General features: G+C 40.6%; 2 protein-coding genes across 3 annotated transcripts in view; both read right to left on the bottom strand.

Moving 5' to 3' along the window:
* phlpp1 (PH domain and leucine rich repeat protein phosphatase 1) overlaps positions 1-2,629 on the bottom strand; it is a 46,158-nt gene extending 43,529 nt beyond the window's left edge. Inside the window, exon 1 of the mRNA XM_030160486.1 lies at positions 997-2,629. Coding sequence (XP_030016346.1) covers positions 997-2,629 — 1,633 coding nt within the window. The remainder of the gene's footprint in view (positions 1-996) is intronic.
* A 2,641-nt stretch (positions 2,630-5,270) lies between these two features.
* LOC115437293 (phosphatase and actin regulator 1-like) overlaps positions 5,271-13,453 on the bottom strand; it is a 61,954-nt gene continuing 53,771 nt past the window's right edge. For both annotated transcript variants that reach the window (XM_030160491.1, XM_030160490.1), the window contains exons 8-12: positions 11,575-11,630; positions 10,508-10,569; positions 9,163-9,303; positions 7,746-7,822; positions 5,271-7,586 (exon numbers count right to left, since the gene is read on the bottom strand). In XM_030160491.1, the coding sequence (XP_030016351.1) occupies positions 7,571-7,586; positions 7,746-7,822; positions 9,163-9,303; positions 10,508-10,569; positions 11,575-11,630 (352 nt within the window). In that variant the 3' untranslated portion in view covers positions 5,271-7,570. The remainder of the gene's footprint in view (positions 7,587-7,745; positions 7,823-9,162; positions 9,304-10,507; positions 10,570-11,574; positions 11,631-13,453) is intronic.

Here is a 13,453-nt window from a genome sequence, read left to right as displayed (position 1 = left end):
TACGACAGCAGTAGTGGAGGCAGCATCAGTGAAGAAAGGGGCTTCCTAAGCTTTGGAGGAGCATGTTAACCCAGCTTGGCAGGGTGTTAGTTAGTGTGACAGTAGCTGAGCTGGATGCCAATAGTACAGGCACTGTGCAGCATCTCAATGACCAGAATTCACTGAGTCCACAGAGAGGGTTTATGGTCCTCTCAGCCATACCGCTCCCACCCCTACTCTCCATCCAACCACAAAGGCATTCAGGCTTTTCATTAGGATGATAATGGGGCAAAAGCCGGAAAGGGCCCCATGTCTGTGCACCATAAGTTGTGGTGATGGCTTTGTGGCGATGTCATGCGTGTCCATGGGAGCAGAGTGTGTTGGTACGGTCCAACAAAGACAGTCAATGCCGGAAGAAACAAAACAAAAAGAAATAGATCTAAAAATTTAAAGGAACTCCCAAAGGCAAGGTAGATCTGACAAATGATTTGCCTTTGGATGATGACCTCACTCTAACACATTTATGCCGCCACAGTTAAATCTCAGCGTAGTTAACTGTAACTGTGAAGCAAGTTTAGGTTAATGAGTTTTCATGATTATTTCATCATTGCTAGTGCAGTTAATAGAAAAAGTCTGCTGCACTCATCTTGTCTGACAACATTCTAATCGAATGTGTAGAAACAGAAATATGTGGTCCAGTGTTCTTGTGGATTGTCCAGTGGACAAATGAAATATGCAACACCACCCTCCTTCGAAATAGCATCTTTTGTGTTAAAAAAATAAATAAAAATTTGCTCAATTGTTAAATAAATAAAATGGTACATACACCTGTATGAGTGCACTTGTTTCATCCTGTGATACAGGTTGACAACCTGTTACAAAACTACAAATTGAAGGATTTACAGTGTCTAGACTATGCATTGTGCAAATATTGAGGCCCTAATTAATCCTAAAACACATCAAAACCCGGTGCACTGTATCCGAATGCAAAAGTTCAAATACTGGTGAATGTCTTACCTGCATAAAAACGTAACAAGGAGCCAATTTCTGTGTTAAGCCCTTCTTCTTGAACTCTCCATGGGTCCTTAAATCCAAGCTTAAATAGAAAGTCATTTTGAATCTGCAGAGGCCTCTCATCTGGGCTAAGCCTCCTGACAGCTTCACCATGCAGCTGGACATATAATGTGGGGATGGAATCACAAGAATCTCCATTGTGGTCAACTGTCAGCCCAGATTTTACAGCACCTAGGCCAGAGCCAGGATCTTGGATGTCAGGTGTATTACCTGTGGAACAGGCTCTTGACAATGAGCCTGCACTACTGCTGGGTGGCAGACTGCCCAGACTGTGTGGGTTGTGTCTGCTATCTGGCCCCATATTGTTTGTCATGTCGTTTAAATGTCCTATGTTGCACTGTTTGTAGTTGGCAGAGACAGCACTGATGCCGTTGGTGTGGTGTTGAGAGATGGGGTCCATGCTAGTGCTCGATGTAGGACAGTCCAACTCCAGTTCGTCCGATGAGCTGCCATACATATCATGGCCCTCTGTGGCACTGTCAAATGAGGGGCTGAGGATGGATGCCTCTGTACCCAGAATCATGTCATCACTAAGGGAGTCCCTGTGCTCACTGAGCCGGGCTCCAGAGCTAAGGTCATCAAATGCACTGCTCTCCACATCTGAGCCAGAATTTAATCCATAGCTGTCTGCACCATTCCTGTGTTCTGAGTCATCATCATTGGGGGTATCCATGTTAGAGTTTGAGTTTAAATCTGACAGTGAACAGGTTATATTGTCTTGTGACTCTGATTCAGGGGTGAAAAGTTTCCCATCAACGTCCTGTTGCTTTTGCCTCTCATTAGCATTCTCCATTAGCAGCAGTCTCAACCTGTCACTTGGATGCCCCCTTACTTCTGTGGAATCCAGGGGAGCCAGGTGGGTGCATTTTAGACTTGACTCGTCGTCCACCTTGCACGGATTATCATTATACTCATACTTCACGTTGCAGTTGCCATTTTGGTCAGTCTTGGGGGGATCTTTACAAAAAATGCGCATAACTGAACTCGACTTACTGCAGAGTTTACTCAGACGAAGCGCCACCTCGCCGGCTGTGGTGTCCAAAGTGCAAAGGACCGGCCTGGGATATGACGGCGTAAGTCTGTCGTGGACGTGTATGGAGCCCCGGTGGAGATCGGTTCGCACCCACTCGCGATCCGCTGGCTGCAGCTGCATGTTCTGTCGGTGTTTCAGCAGAGTCTTCCTATCCAGACTCCGGGTATGTAAAGACGCAGAGGATAGGGCCGAGTTCATCTTGGTGCCGCAGGCGGCGGTGACAGCTGAGGTGGCGGTGGCTGCAGCTGCGGCGGAGAGGTTCCTCTTCAAGCGCCTCCGTCTCAACAGGAGAGAGCTGGAGTTGTTGGATGAGCCCCGGCCATTCGACGCCACAGTTCTGTTTGACGCACTAGATCCCGCTGTAGAGGCGGCATGAGAAAGACTATCCCCGTTCTTCGCATCTACGCGGGAGGGTGCTAAATGTCCACCGCCATCATCGGCTGGAGTCCCCCGGGCGACAGACAGACCACTGGGCTTCTTCATTAACTTGGTCGCGCCTCCATCAGACGCGCCATCCTCAGCGACAGCCTGCACACTTTCCATCTCTGCCAATGAAAAGTCCCCCACTCTAAATAAATAACGGTGCGCACTTGGTTACCTACAACCTCTACATTTAAAAGCCTCAATAAGTGCCCACCGTGGTAAATGTCCGCCGAATGGGCGGTGTTGCTGACTTATCCCACTAGTAGTCATTCACTTCTTGCCTCCTTTTCCCAGTCGGGGTCTTCTCCGCTGCTCCTAAAAACATTTTACCGATTGAATTCGCTGGGAAGAGGCTGGGCGCGCAGGGACAGATCAGGGCGGAGACGTGACTGTGCGTCCCATTTGGACCAAAATACAGTGCTAGAATATGAAATGAACGTCGGCCGACCTCCTACGCAAATACTGGCTGATATATATTCATGAGGAGGACACAAGATGGGGTCGCTAACAACAACGCGGTGGATTGTGGGAAGTGTAGTGCAATGTGGCTCATCCACGCAGCGGCCGCGTTTGACAGCAAAAATACATTTCCCAGAAACCTTTGCTGTGGTTTCAGTCAAGTGAGGCGGTGAACAGATGAGAGGCGTAAACACAGCTCGACTAAAATGTTTGGTGCTGAAGCTCACAAGTACGTCCCCTTATCTGGTGCCCTCTTATCTCTATTTGCTACCTGTGTGTTAACAGTAAAAAAAAAAAAAAAAAAAAATACCGTATTGCTAGAAGTAGCAGAGGCCGGAACATACGTAAGTCGTCAGGTGTCAGCTGTTGAACGTAAGAAACAAACTTTCAGACACGAACCGGACGCTTCTAATGACACAATTCAACTAAAGTGACCATATGTTCCAAAAAGAGCCGTAGAATATTTCTGTATGATCTCAGTTGTACGGCTAATTATCTTAGATTTGTGGTGACGAGGCAAATAACTTGAGCACCATCTCATCAGGACGCCATTTCACAAGGCCATACAGAGCCCGGCACGCGCTGCCTACTCACATTCTATTGTATTTATCGCCATCTAGTGTTGAAAAGCACAAAGTTTGGTCCAAACTTCCTCCTGTTGAGGACACAGTGACCCAGAGCATGAGCTAGTGGTGTCAGCTTTTAGGTGACTGCTAGTAGAAGTGGTTAAGCCTGCATATCCTCCTGAGACCCAGGAAAGTAGCAAAAATGTTTAGGCTTTTTTACATTAAATATTTGTCTTGATTGGAAAAAGCATAATGCAACAGTTTTTCAAATACAATTCTTATTTATTTATTTGGAATGTCCTTTGCAGTGGACAGCATTGTTTTTAGTAGGTAAAGCTGTCCCCTACAGAGGACAAAAATGCATTGCTGGGTTTCAGGAGGATATATCTTCAGTTTTGTGTTCTCTCCTAGTTTCAGAATTTGTAATGCGTTACAAAAGTTTAAAAAATGTTAAAAAAAAAAAAAAAATCATAAGTGTAGCTCCATAAATTAATGTACTTTTCCATCTACACTTTACATTTTTTATTTCATGCAAATAAAACTATCATGGAAAATAAGCAGTGCCAATAGTTTCTCGGTTTATTTTTGATATGGATGTGCATTTTATTCAGTGAGTATTACTATTTTAAAACAAAAAAGAAAAAAATAAATCAGTAATATGTGTTCTGTAGCCAACTTCTTACCGGATGCTTGTTCCACTAGCAAAATCCCCCATGCTTCTCACTGAAATGAACCTATTTATACAGCTCTGGAAAAAATTAGACCACTGCAAAATTATAACTTTCTTTGATTTTACCATATATAGGTATGTGTTTGAGTAAAATTAACTTTTTTGTTTTATTCTCTAAACTACCGACAACATTTCTCCCAAATTCCAAGTAACAGTATTCTTATTTAGAGCATGTATTTGCAGAACACAACACATGGTCAAAATAACAAAAAGCTGTAATGTTTTCAGACCTCAAATAATGCAACGAAAACCAGTTCATATTCATTTCTAAACAACACAATAACTTGGGAAAAGTTCAGACATCAGTATTTGGTGGAATAACCCTGATTTTCAATGACAGCTTTCACATGTCTTGCCTCTCCACCATTGTAGTTGGATGACTTTCTGCAGCTCCTGGCAGAGAAATTTAAGAAGCTCAGCAATGTTCGATGGCTTGTGACCAACCATCTTCCTCCAGAAGTTTTCAAAGTGGGTTCTCGTCTGGAGATTGGGCTGGCCATGACAGGGTCTTCATCTGGTGGTCTGTAATCCACACTTTTATTGACCTAGCTGAGGCCAGAAGCATTGTCCTGATAGAAAAACCAGTCCTCAGAGTTTGGGAACATTGTCAGAGCAGAAGTCCAGTTTTTTCAATAATTATTTTTTGATTCCAATGATGCCTACTTTTGCAGTACTAGCTAATTGCACTGTTTTTGCTTATTTTAAGAAGATAGCGATGGCCACAGTAGTGGTTTTTACACTTCTCCTTCTTAAATAAGACATGAATAAGGTGTGCTTGTGTTGGAATTCAACAGACACAGGAATGGAATAAAACATAAAAACAGGACTAGAATAAAATGGTGTTAAAGTTGAAAACAAGACCTTATCTTTAAACAAGCCAAAACAATACTTGTAGATTTAGTATTGTACATGAAAAATAATTATTGATTACAAGCCATTTCTACCATGAAATGTGGATTTTTTTTTTTTTTTTAAATCACCAAAATGATAAACCACACAATGCTAATGCATTCAGAAATTAAATTTAATTGTCATGATGTATCCTTTACATGGTCATCTGTATTTTAAAATGAAAAAAAAAAAAAAAAAGCAACACTTTCAAAGTTGTTTAGTTGCTCCACCTACATGTAAAGAAAACAGATTATTGCTGAATTCATGTTCCTTGATTCCAGCAAAATGGATAACCTCATGCTCAGCCCAGTGGCTCAGGTTGTTTCTTGGAGCTGAAAAGGGAAACTGTATTTGTATACATTCATTCCTATTATAATCTACTGTGGATGGAGTTTCAAATGATGGCAAGATGCTGGAATCACACAAAAGCTGGTTCTTACACAAAAATACTCCATGTTTTTCAGTCTCCCAAATTAGACAACCTGGTAACATATTTGATTTTAAAAAACAAACAAGAAGAATTTTCCTTATTACAGAAAGTGCAAAACAATTTTCTGTGTCCTTGGTTTGTTGTTTTTTTAGGGTTATCTATCCATCACCAATCAATACCTTAATAAGGGAGAATGCTTTCCTTTGCAAACAGATGCATTACAGTAGGTGGCCAAAAGTCTTTTACATACTTTTCTTCAGACAAGAATTTCATATTGCAACTTTAAAAGTAATACAGTAAAAAATACTAAAAATATTCTGTGTACAGAAAGCTTATGAGCATCGAATACTGCTGCAGGATCAGTGATCAGGTAACAAGACCATTCAAATGAAGAGAAAACTGGTCACAGATCAGAAATCTAGAAATATTTTACACACATGGGCCCTGACCTTAAAACAGTGACCATTGTAAAGCCAGACTCCTTAACAGTGCAAAGAATTTTATCAATACAAATTTAAAAATCCTGACTAAACGAACCCACTTAAATTTACATTACTCCTCCGTCAGAACTGAGAATGCAACGTGGTCTATACTAGGTCTGACAACTAAATCAATTGCCTGAATATGTCTATAAGCTGTTAAAGTGGTAGATTTTTAAGTGGCTCAGTCAAGAAAATAAAAGTCATCCTGGATAAAGCTTTCCTTAAGTAAAAAAAAAAGAAAGGAAGAAAAGAAAAAATGAAAACCCTGAAGTGAGGTGTTGTGTATAAGCACAGTAAAAAATGGTGGCGGGGGTACACCTGCAGTGTAACCGTTTCTCTACATACATACGAGGGATATTGCTTGGTTAAAAGCTTACAATGACATGAGTACAAAAGTAAAGTGTATCATACAGTGCACATTATGAGCAAAGATCATTAAACAGACAGTGTAGTGAAGCTAGCTCTTAGTTTCTTCAAAAAAAAAAAAAAAAAAAAAAATCAGTCTAAAAGAGCTTGGACATGTGAACACATGTAAATTAATTATTTGTGACTGAAGTGCCTCTATCAAAAACAAACTTCATCATATAAAACAAATAATTCTTGCACTTGCTGGAATCAGAATACATCTGCCAGTGGCAATTCTTACTTTAAATGTATAAGATTGTGACATGAGTGAAACTTGGTCAAGCATGATTTTTCTTTAAATGTAACTTTGTTCCTTTCATTTCTCACTATACACAAAATGTACATTTAGACAGAGAGCAGGACTCGCCTAAACTCTCAAATTCACAGTTAGCAATTAGATGTCAAAATTGTCGGTAATTGCACATATGAGGGAAGAGATATCAGTACTACATAGCAATGACACAAAGGGAACTCCAGAGGGTGCTAGAGCCTAAGAAAAGCAGCAAAAAAAAATATTGCACATGATTCTAAAGTTGGACTCCACCTTCCTCTCCAGCCGCTTTCTAAGCCTTTTCCAAAGTCCCAGCAGGTGCAGTAAAGATGGATTTCCTGCAGGAGTGAAATCAGAACAATCAACCCAGCATCCTTCAATAGAGTTGTCCTGAAGGGCTCCAGGGCCCAGAGTGACAGGATAATAAAGAAGAGGGATAGAACAAGTCCACTGTCATTGATGAACCAAGATGGGGCCTCACGGGTACAGCTGCCCTTCATAGATGTAGAAACTGTCAATCAGTTGCAAATCAAAGCCGTTTGTCCTGCCTGCCAGACAGCCTAGCAGAGAAGTTTATGGTACAGTCGAATAATTCCACAGAGGGGCAATGTATGAATCAACTGGAGTCATTATGTGCTACTACAGAGAGTGACGTTGTGGGTTTCTGCATCTTGGGTGTAGTACCGACTCAGTTGTGTGGGTCTTGAAAAGGCATTTCAGAAGACATGGCCTTATTGTAGAAATGGGCACCATTTTACTGTCCAGCACTTAAGGTTCTCAGTGGAGGAGAGCGCCAGTCTGGCACTGCTCGAGACAGTGTTGGTCTACTATGGTCTGTGAAACCTGAGGACAAATAGAAAAAGACAATTTCATATATTTTAACCACCTTACGCAAAAAATGACAATATCTGGGAAAAAAAAAAGAAAAGACCCAGCTTTATATGCATAGTTAGTGTATAGGTCCATTCATAGGTTCGGTAGATCTGTATGAGTGCACATTACCTGGTTAAATGGCGACTTGACTCGTGCACTTCCATTTCATTGCTCTTGAAATCATTGAGTTCCTTCCGTATAGCTGCCTGCAGAAGATAAAAAAAATAAATAAAAATAAAAACAAGGAAGATTGAGAGGAGCTGCAAAGGCTTAGTCCACACATTGCAGTTTATAAGCTTCGAGTCCAGCATGTTTCATGCATCATTTACGCTCATCTCGAGGCCATGAATGATTCGGCTGAACTCTTCTCACATCACAAGAGCATTCAGTTTCCTCTTGAAACATCAAAAAGCTTGAGCAGCAATAAATAATCTGCTGCCGGCCTGTTTGATAAGTCAGCTTCTGTTCTGACTTTAATGCAGTTGTAATATAACAAACTGGAAAAGAAGAAAACACAGCAGTGAACAGTTGTGTTTTAGAAATGCTGAGTTATATTTATTTGTGTTGCAGCAACAGTGTATGATTTCAATGTGACAAAGTCTATAAAACAGAGCACACTGAAATAAAGCCAGCAGTGCTCTTGTTGTTTCAGTAGGGGACACTGTGGTGTAATTACATACACAGGCTTCATCTTTAACAACAGCATTTTCCAGGAAGGTTTTAAGCCTGAACCAAAGCTGTTTTTCTCATTCTTGTTGTTACACAAATTCACATTTGTGACGATGCACAGTGAATCACTGCCTCCGAGGAGTGTCACCGCTGGAGCAATAGATGGATGAACGCCTTATCCAAAGGCAGAAGAGTAACAAAGAAATCTGAAAGTGGAGATGAGTCAAGGTTCCATAACATAAAACAGTTTATTAAGCCTTTTTTTTTTCTTTTTGACACATTACAATCCTTTTGAAATGTCATCTGTAACAACAACGCAGCCAGGGGATGTCACTGTTTTTCAGTCAACGTGACTCAAGAGGAGAACAAATAATATTTAAACCTGTGCTATACGTGGAAGAAGAAGGAACGAAGTCAACAGAGGAGCACTGAAGCTAAGGGGTCCTGAGGCACTGTTTGGCCGATTACTCGCTTACGTAAGGGGTGCTGTTGCATAACCCAAACGCTGAAACCTCGTGCTTTTCGCTTGAGTAGTCCTCAGGTACGATCTGGCATGTTCGACTGAGCTTCATCATCACATGGGAGGTAGCATCACTGCTCCGCAAAAATTAAGAACTCATTAAAAGTCAGAAGCAAGGACCTCCGGGCAGCGAGCGGCAGCAGGACTGCTCCAGGGTGTTTACTCACTAAGGAGCGCAAAACAGCTGAGGTGGAACTCGTCGTAATAAGAGAGGAGGAACACATCCTCCTACCATTACTCTCCTGTGGTACGAGTTGCGTCATACAAGCCACAGAAGGGGAAGGGTAGCATAATGGTGTAATTCTTGAAATGATTGAAAGCTTATTTAGCTGGAATATTAGAGTAAGTGATACTGGCCTTGTCAGCTGCTGTGAGCCGTGTCCAGGGTTTATCCGCCCGCCTGTCGTAGTCCTGGGCATCTGACACTTCCACATAGTCGCTGAATCGGATAAGGATTTTGGCCTGTCTGAGCTCCTCCACAGTGGGCCTCTGGCTCAGCTGGAAGAAAAGCAAAAACAATTGTTATTGAACAGTTTCTCTAATAGTTGTAGCCACTGTCAGGGTTAGCAGGGTTAGCTGTTTAAATCATATCATCTGTGGAAAGGTTTAAAGAATTACAGTGTATTTAGGAAAGTACAATAGAGAGTAGCTCAGTGGTTCCCAACCTTTTTTGGCTCGTGAACCCATTTTAACATCACAAATTCCTGGCGACCCCAGACATTCAAAACAGAGACTTTTTCTTTTTTTTGCTATAATGAATTTGTTTTTGATTATGTAATAGTTTGCTATACTATGTTGCAAATAAATGTTAATTTTAGACGACATTTAGTCTGTATAATATATATTATTATGGATGGAGGCAGAAAAGCCAGGTGTAGATTACTGCACAAAGTGAGAATTTTATTTTCCTTGGTCAGGATATGTACAGTCAGTCCAGCTTGGATTTACAAGGCTGACAATTAATACTGAACAAACAAGAACTCAAACTATGAATTATGAAAGAGCTGCAGCATCTGAAACCGACCACAATGAACATTTGAAAGAAACAGTACCACAGTGCTTCAGTTTCAGCTTCAGAGTTTGTCATGTCTTTTATGGATTGGGATTGTCTCTGTCAACTCATCATATGCTTTTAAAAACCCACAAATATTCATATGTTAGATTTAAACAATTATATAACTTAGTAATGCAGGCCTAAAACACTATTTACAATATAAGTAAACCAGCATGTAGTAGGTGGGTTAAAAAGAAGAGCTTTTTTAACTGAACATGCAAATACAGCATGAATAATTAAAGGAAAAATGAGAATAACAGCTGCCATACTGTATACAATAAGGCATGTGATGCATACAAGAAAACTCTCTGTCCAACTGTGAGATTTTTTGCTTTGAGCAGCATATCTGCAGGTGTGCGCAAAGTGTTATTATTTAATTGAAAGTGACAGGAACATGTTCAACACTTCCCTATGGGGTAGAAGGATTTGGCAGACTACATCCTGAAGGGCCAAGGGCAACAAGGGCACGGCTGTCCCCCTGGGGTAGATCTGAGAACTACTATGTCAGCCCTGTAACAGACCGCACTTCATTTCTCACTATGATGACTCATCATCATGGTGTTTGTTTATCTTGGCCAACGGTTTACCCCCTACAAGTTCCCCGTGAACACGTGTGGGTTCACACCTTTGGATCTATTTTGGACTCACCTTTCGTGATAGCCTCCGTTTTATCTCCCTCTTCTCCTCCATCTCCTCCTGCTCATTGCGAGCTGCAAAGAAAAAAGAGAATTCTGGGATTACAGGCATATACAAATAGTGAACGGTTTAGCAAACTTCTGGAAATTACCAAAAAGAGAAACAAACACGCAATTTGCATAATATGGCTCATTAACAGGGAACGGACGTGTACTAAACTGAGAATGTTCCTTAAAACATTAAATACTTTCCATCATTGGCTGTTTGTAATTCTATTAGGAATGTGTATCAGGGGAGAATGATTGCCTTGTTCCTTTCAAGTTGTCCCAGGACTTTCTGTTACATGTTTATGATCAAACAATTAACCTATTTATGTCAGAATGCCATTTTCAACTCAAGATGGGAGGAAAAAAAGAAAGAAAAAAAATCACACTGAGTACTTCTGTTCCTGAAATAGATCTTAGAGGGACAAAGACAAAAACCTTCAGCTCAGAGGAGCAAGTAATACGAAAAGACAGGAGTAAACAAGCAGCATACTGGGCCACTGCTTCTGTTTGCTGAAGCTTCAACAGTCAAACCACATTCGCGCTTGTGCTAAACACATACTGTATATATCTAGCACCGCTTAGAGATTTGGATGGCAGACAATGCCTGGTGAAAATAAAGCCCCGTTTGTTTAACCTTGTTACTGTATGCATACAAGTGACAGGGAGGACATGACTCGTCACTCATGAATCCTTCATTTTCAGACTTTGTGTTTTACTCCTGCACTCTGCCAATCACACAGAAGCCTCTGGGAGAGCAAGGAGCCGCTGGTAAATCAGCCTTTGATGTGAAAGCAGCAGAGTCCCAGGCAACAGAACTGCCTCTCTCTGATACTGCACGTGTTTGTGCTCAGAAACCAGTCTCTCTGGACATGACTCCTCAGGGAACCCCGTTGCCTGCCTGCCTTTGATAAAAAAGGCAGACGAAGAAAGAAAAATAAAAAGATAGATGTGTGTCGCTAACTTTATTTTTTGAATTTTCGCTTGTAAGTCGGCTACAAGATCATGCTAAATCTCCAAGTCTAATACACTCACGTTTGAGGATGTTTCTCTGTTCCAGCTCCTCTGCTGTGGGTCTCTGACTCAAACGCCTAGAGAGAACAAAACATCCAAGGTCAGCACGTAATAACAAACAAGAGGTCAGTAAAGAATTACAGAAGCAATACAGTAAGAGAAACACAGAGCACTATAGAGTCCAGCTGCAAATAAGTCCATTTAAAGTGGTCACATCATCAGGGTCTGTCACTGTATGAGACGCTTTGAGTTTCTTTTATCTTCTGCCACATTCTTTGCTTTGTATTTACTTCACTACTTTGACAGCAACTTCCAGCAAGGTTGTCTTCTTGACATTTTGACTCACAGCATGAGTACTTTCATAACTGAAAACTCCTGGCTGGGAAATGTTAAGAGTAAAACCTCATGTGTTAGTCCCAAACCATATTAAATATGTATTAATTCAATGCTTTCTAATGTTGAGTACATCTTGTTTAGGACTACTGGAGTTCAATATTGTTTTTGGCAAAGTTTGCATAGACATTTGCATCTTATTCAAGCTTTGGTGGAATTCAGCGAGAAGCAGCTGTAAAAGCTCTCATAGGACACTGAAAAATTCACTAACCAGTTGAGTTTTTGCATTCATGAGACGGTTAAAATGTTCAGGAACAGGACAGTTAGACACTGTCCCCATTATATATTTTTTCCAAATAGATGGATTTTGTGCAGGCTATGTCCAATGTCCTAAATTTATGTGTCCGAAATGAGTAAGACACCCAAAGGCGATCTCTGAAAGGGGGAATCTTATTATAGCACTGTGTCAGGGCCCTGAAGCAGTAGAACAGACTGTAGGCACCGGATCAATGACTGTCTCCATGTTGTTAGATGTGGTAGTCATCTGGAAGCGCTCAGCCCTGTGACGTTAGGGCTGTATTCAGACTGACATGTCACATTTCCACCCCAGGATCAACTGTTCACATGAGTCAAGAGTCTGATTCTTAGACAACAGCCCTCTGTATGGCAGTGTTATGTCAGCATCACATCAGAGGGAACACAATCACTATAAACAGACTCAACAAAGCTTACAAAACTATTTCAGCTCTGTTTGTTTTAAATGAAGCACAACTATTTTCATTTAAAGCTCCGTCAGCCATAATATCAACAAAAAGCTTGGAAATATAACAGCTAGGGTAAATTGAGACTGGAAAACTATATTTTATGATATGGCTACAGTGAAGAATAATAGTTTAAAGCTGCAATAAGTGATATTTGATCATATTAGCAATGGATCAATATTCATAATCAAATCAATCAACACAGAGATGATGTCCTGTGTTGGCAGTGATCATGGCTGATTGTAAATAAACCACATTCTAAAGTGAATGTACTGACTTTGCAGAAACATAATAGCTCATAACATTAAAAAAAATCCACCTAATTCCTCAGATGTTTATGTTAAATGTGAAGATCAGTTCCAAAGTTATTTGATTTATTTTTGTTGGTTTAATGGAACAGCCTAAATTATATTGTTATGGTCTGCTCACTGGAGTCCAGTTAATATTCTTAATTGTCTTTTTACAGTATTCTTATCAGCCAACCTGATCATGTCCCATCTCCTGAGTTCACATTAATGTCTATATTACATACCATCAGGAACAGACCAATATTCCATATCTTTTATTCCTTCCGCAGTCATTTTAAGCAGCAGGTGACTGTTCTTTTTAGGGTTATAGCTATTTATTTTTCCCTGTGTTGTTTTTTTTTTTTTTAATCAGCTCTTAGCATTTTCCTCTTAGAGACGGCGTAATCATATTGATATGTAAAAGTCCACTATTGTTATTGGCCTCTAACTTCCTGTATAGACTATAGACAAACAATACAATTTTTAATCAAATGAATCACAGGGTTGCTGTAGATTAAT

The sequence above is a fragment of the Sphaeramia orbicularis genome, chromosome 17 (assembly GCF_902148855.1).
Source record: "Sphaeramia orbicularis chromosome 17, fSphaOr1.1, whole genome shotgun sequence".
Taxonomy (NCBI): Eukaryota; Metazoa; Chordata; class Actinopteri; order Kurtiformes; family Apogonidae; genus Sphaeramia; species Sphaeramia orbicularis.
The sequence above is the reverse complement of the archived record's forward strand: the minus strand, read 5'-3'. Positions and strand labels throughout refer to the sequence as shown.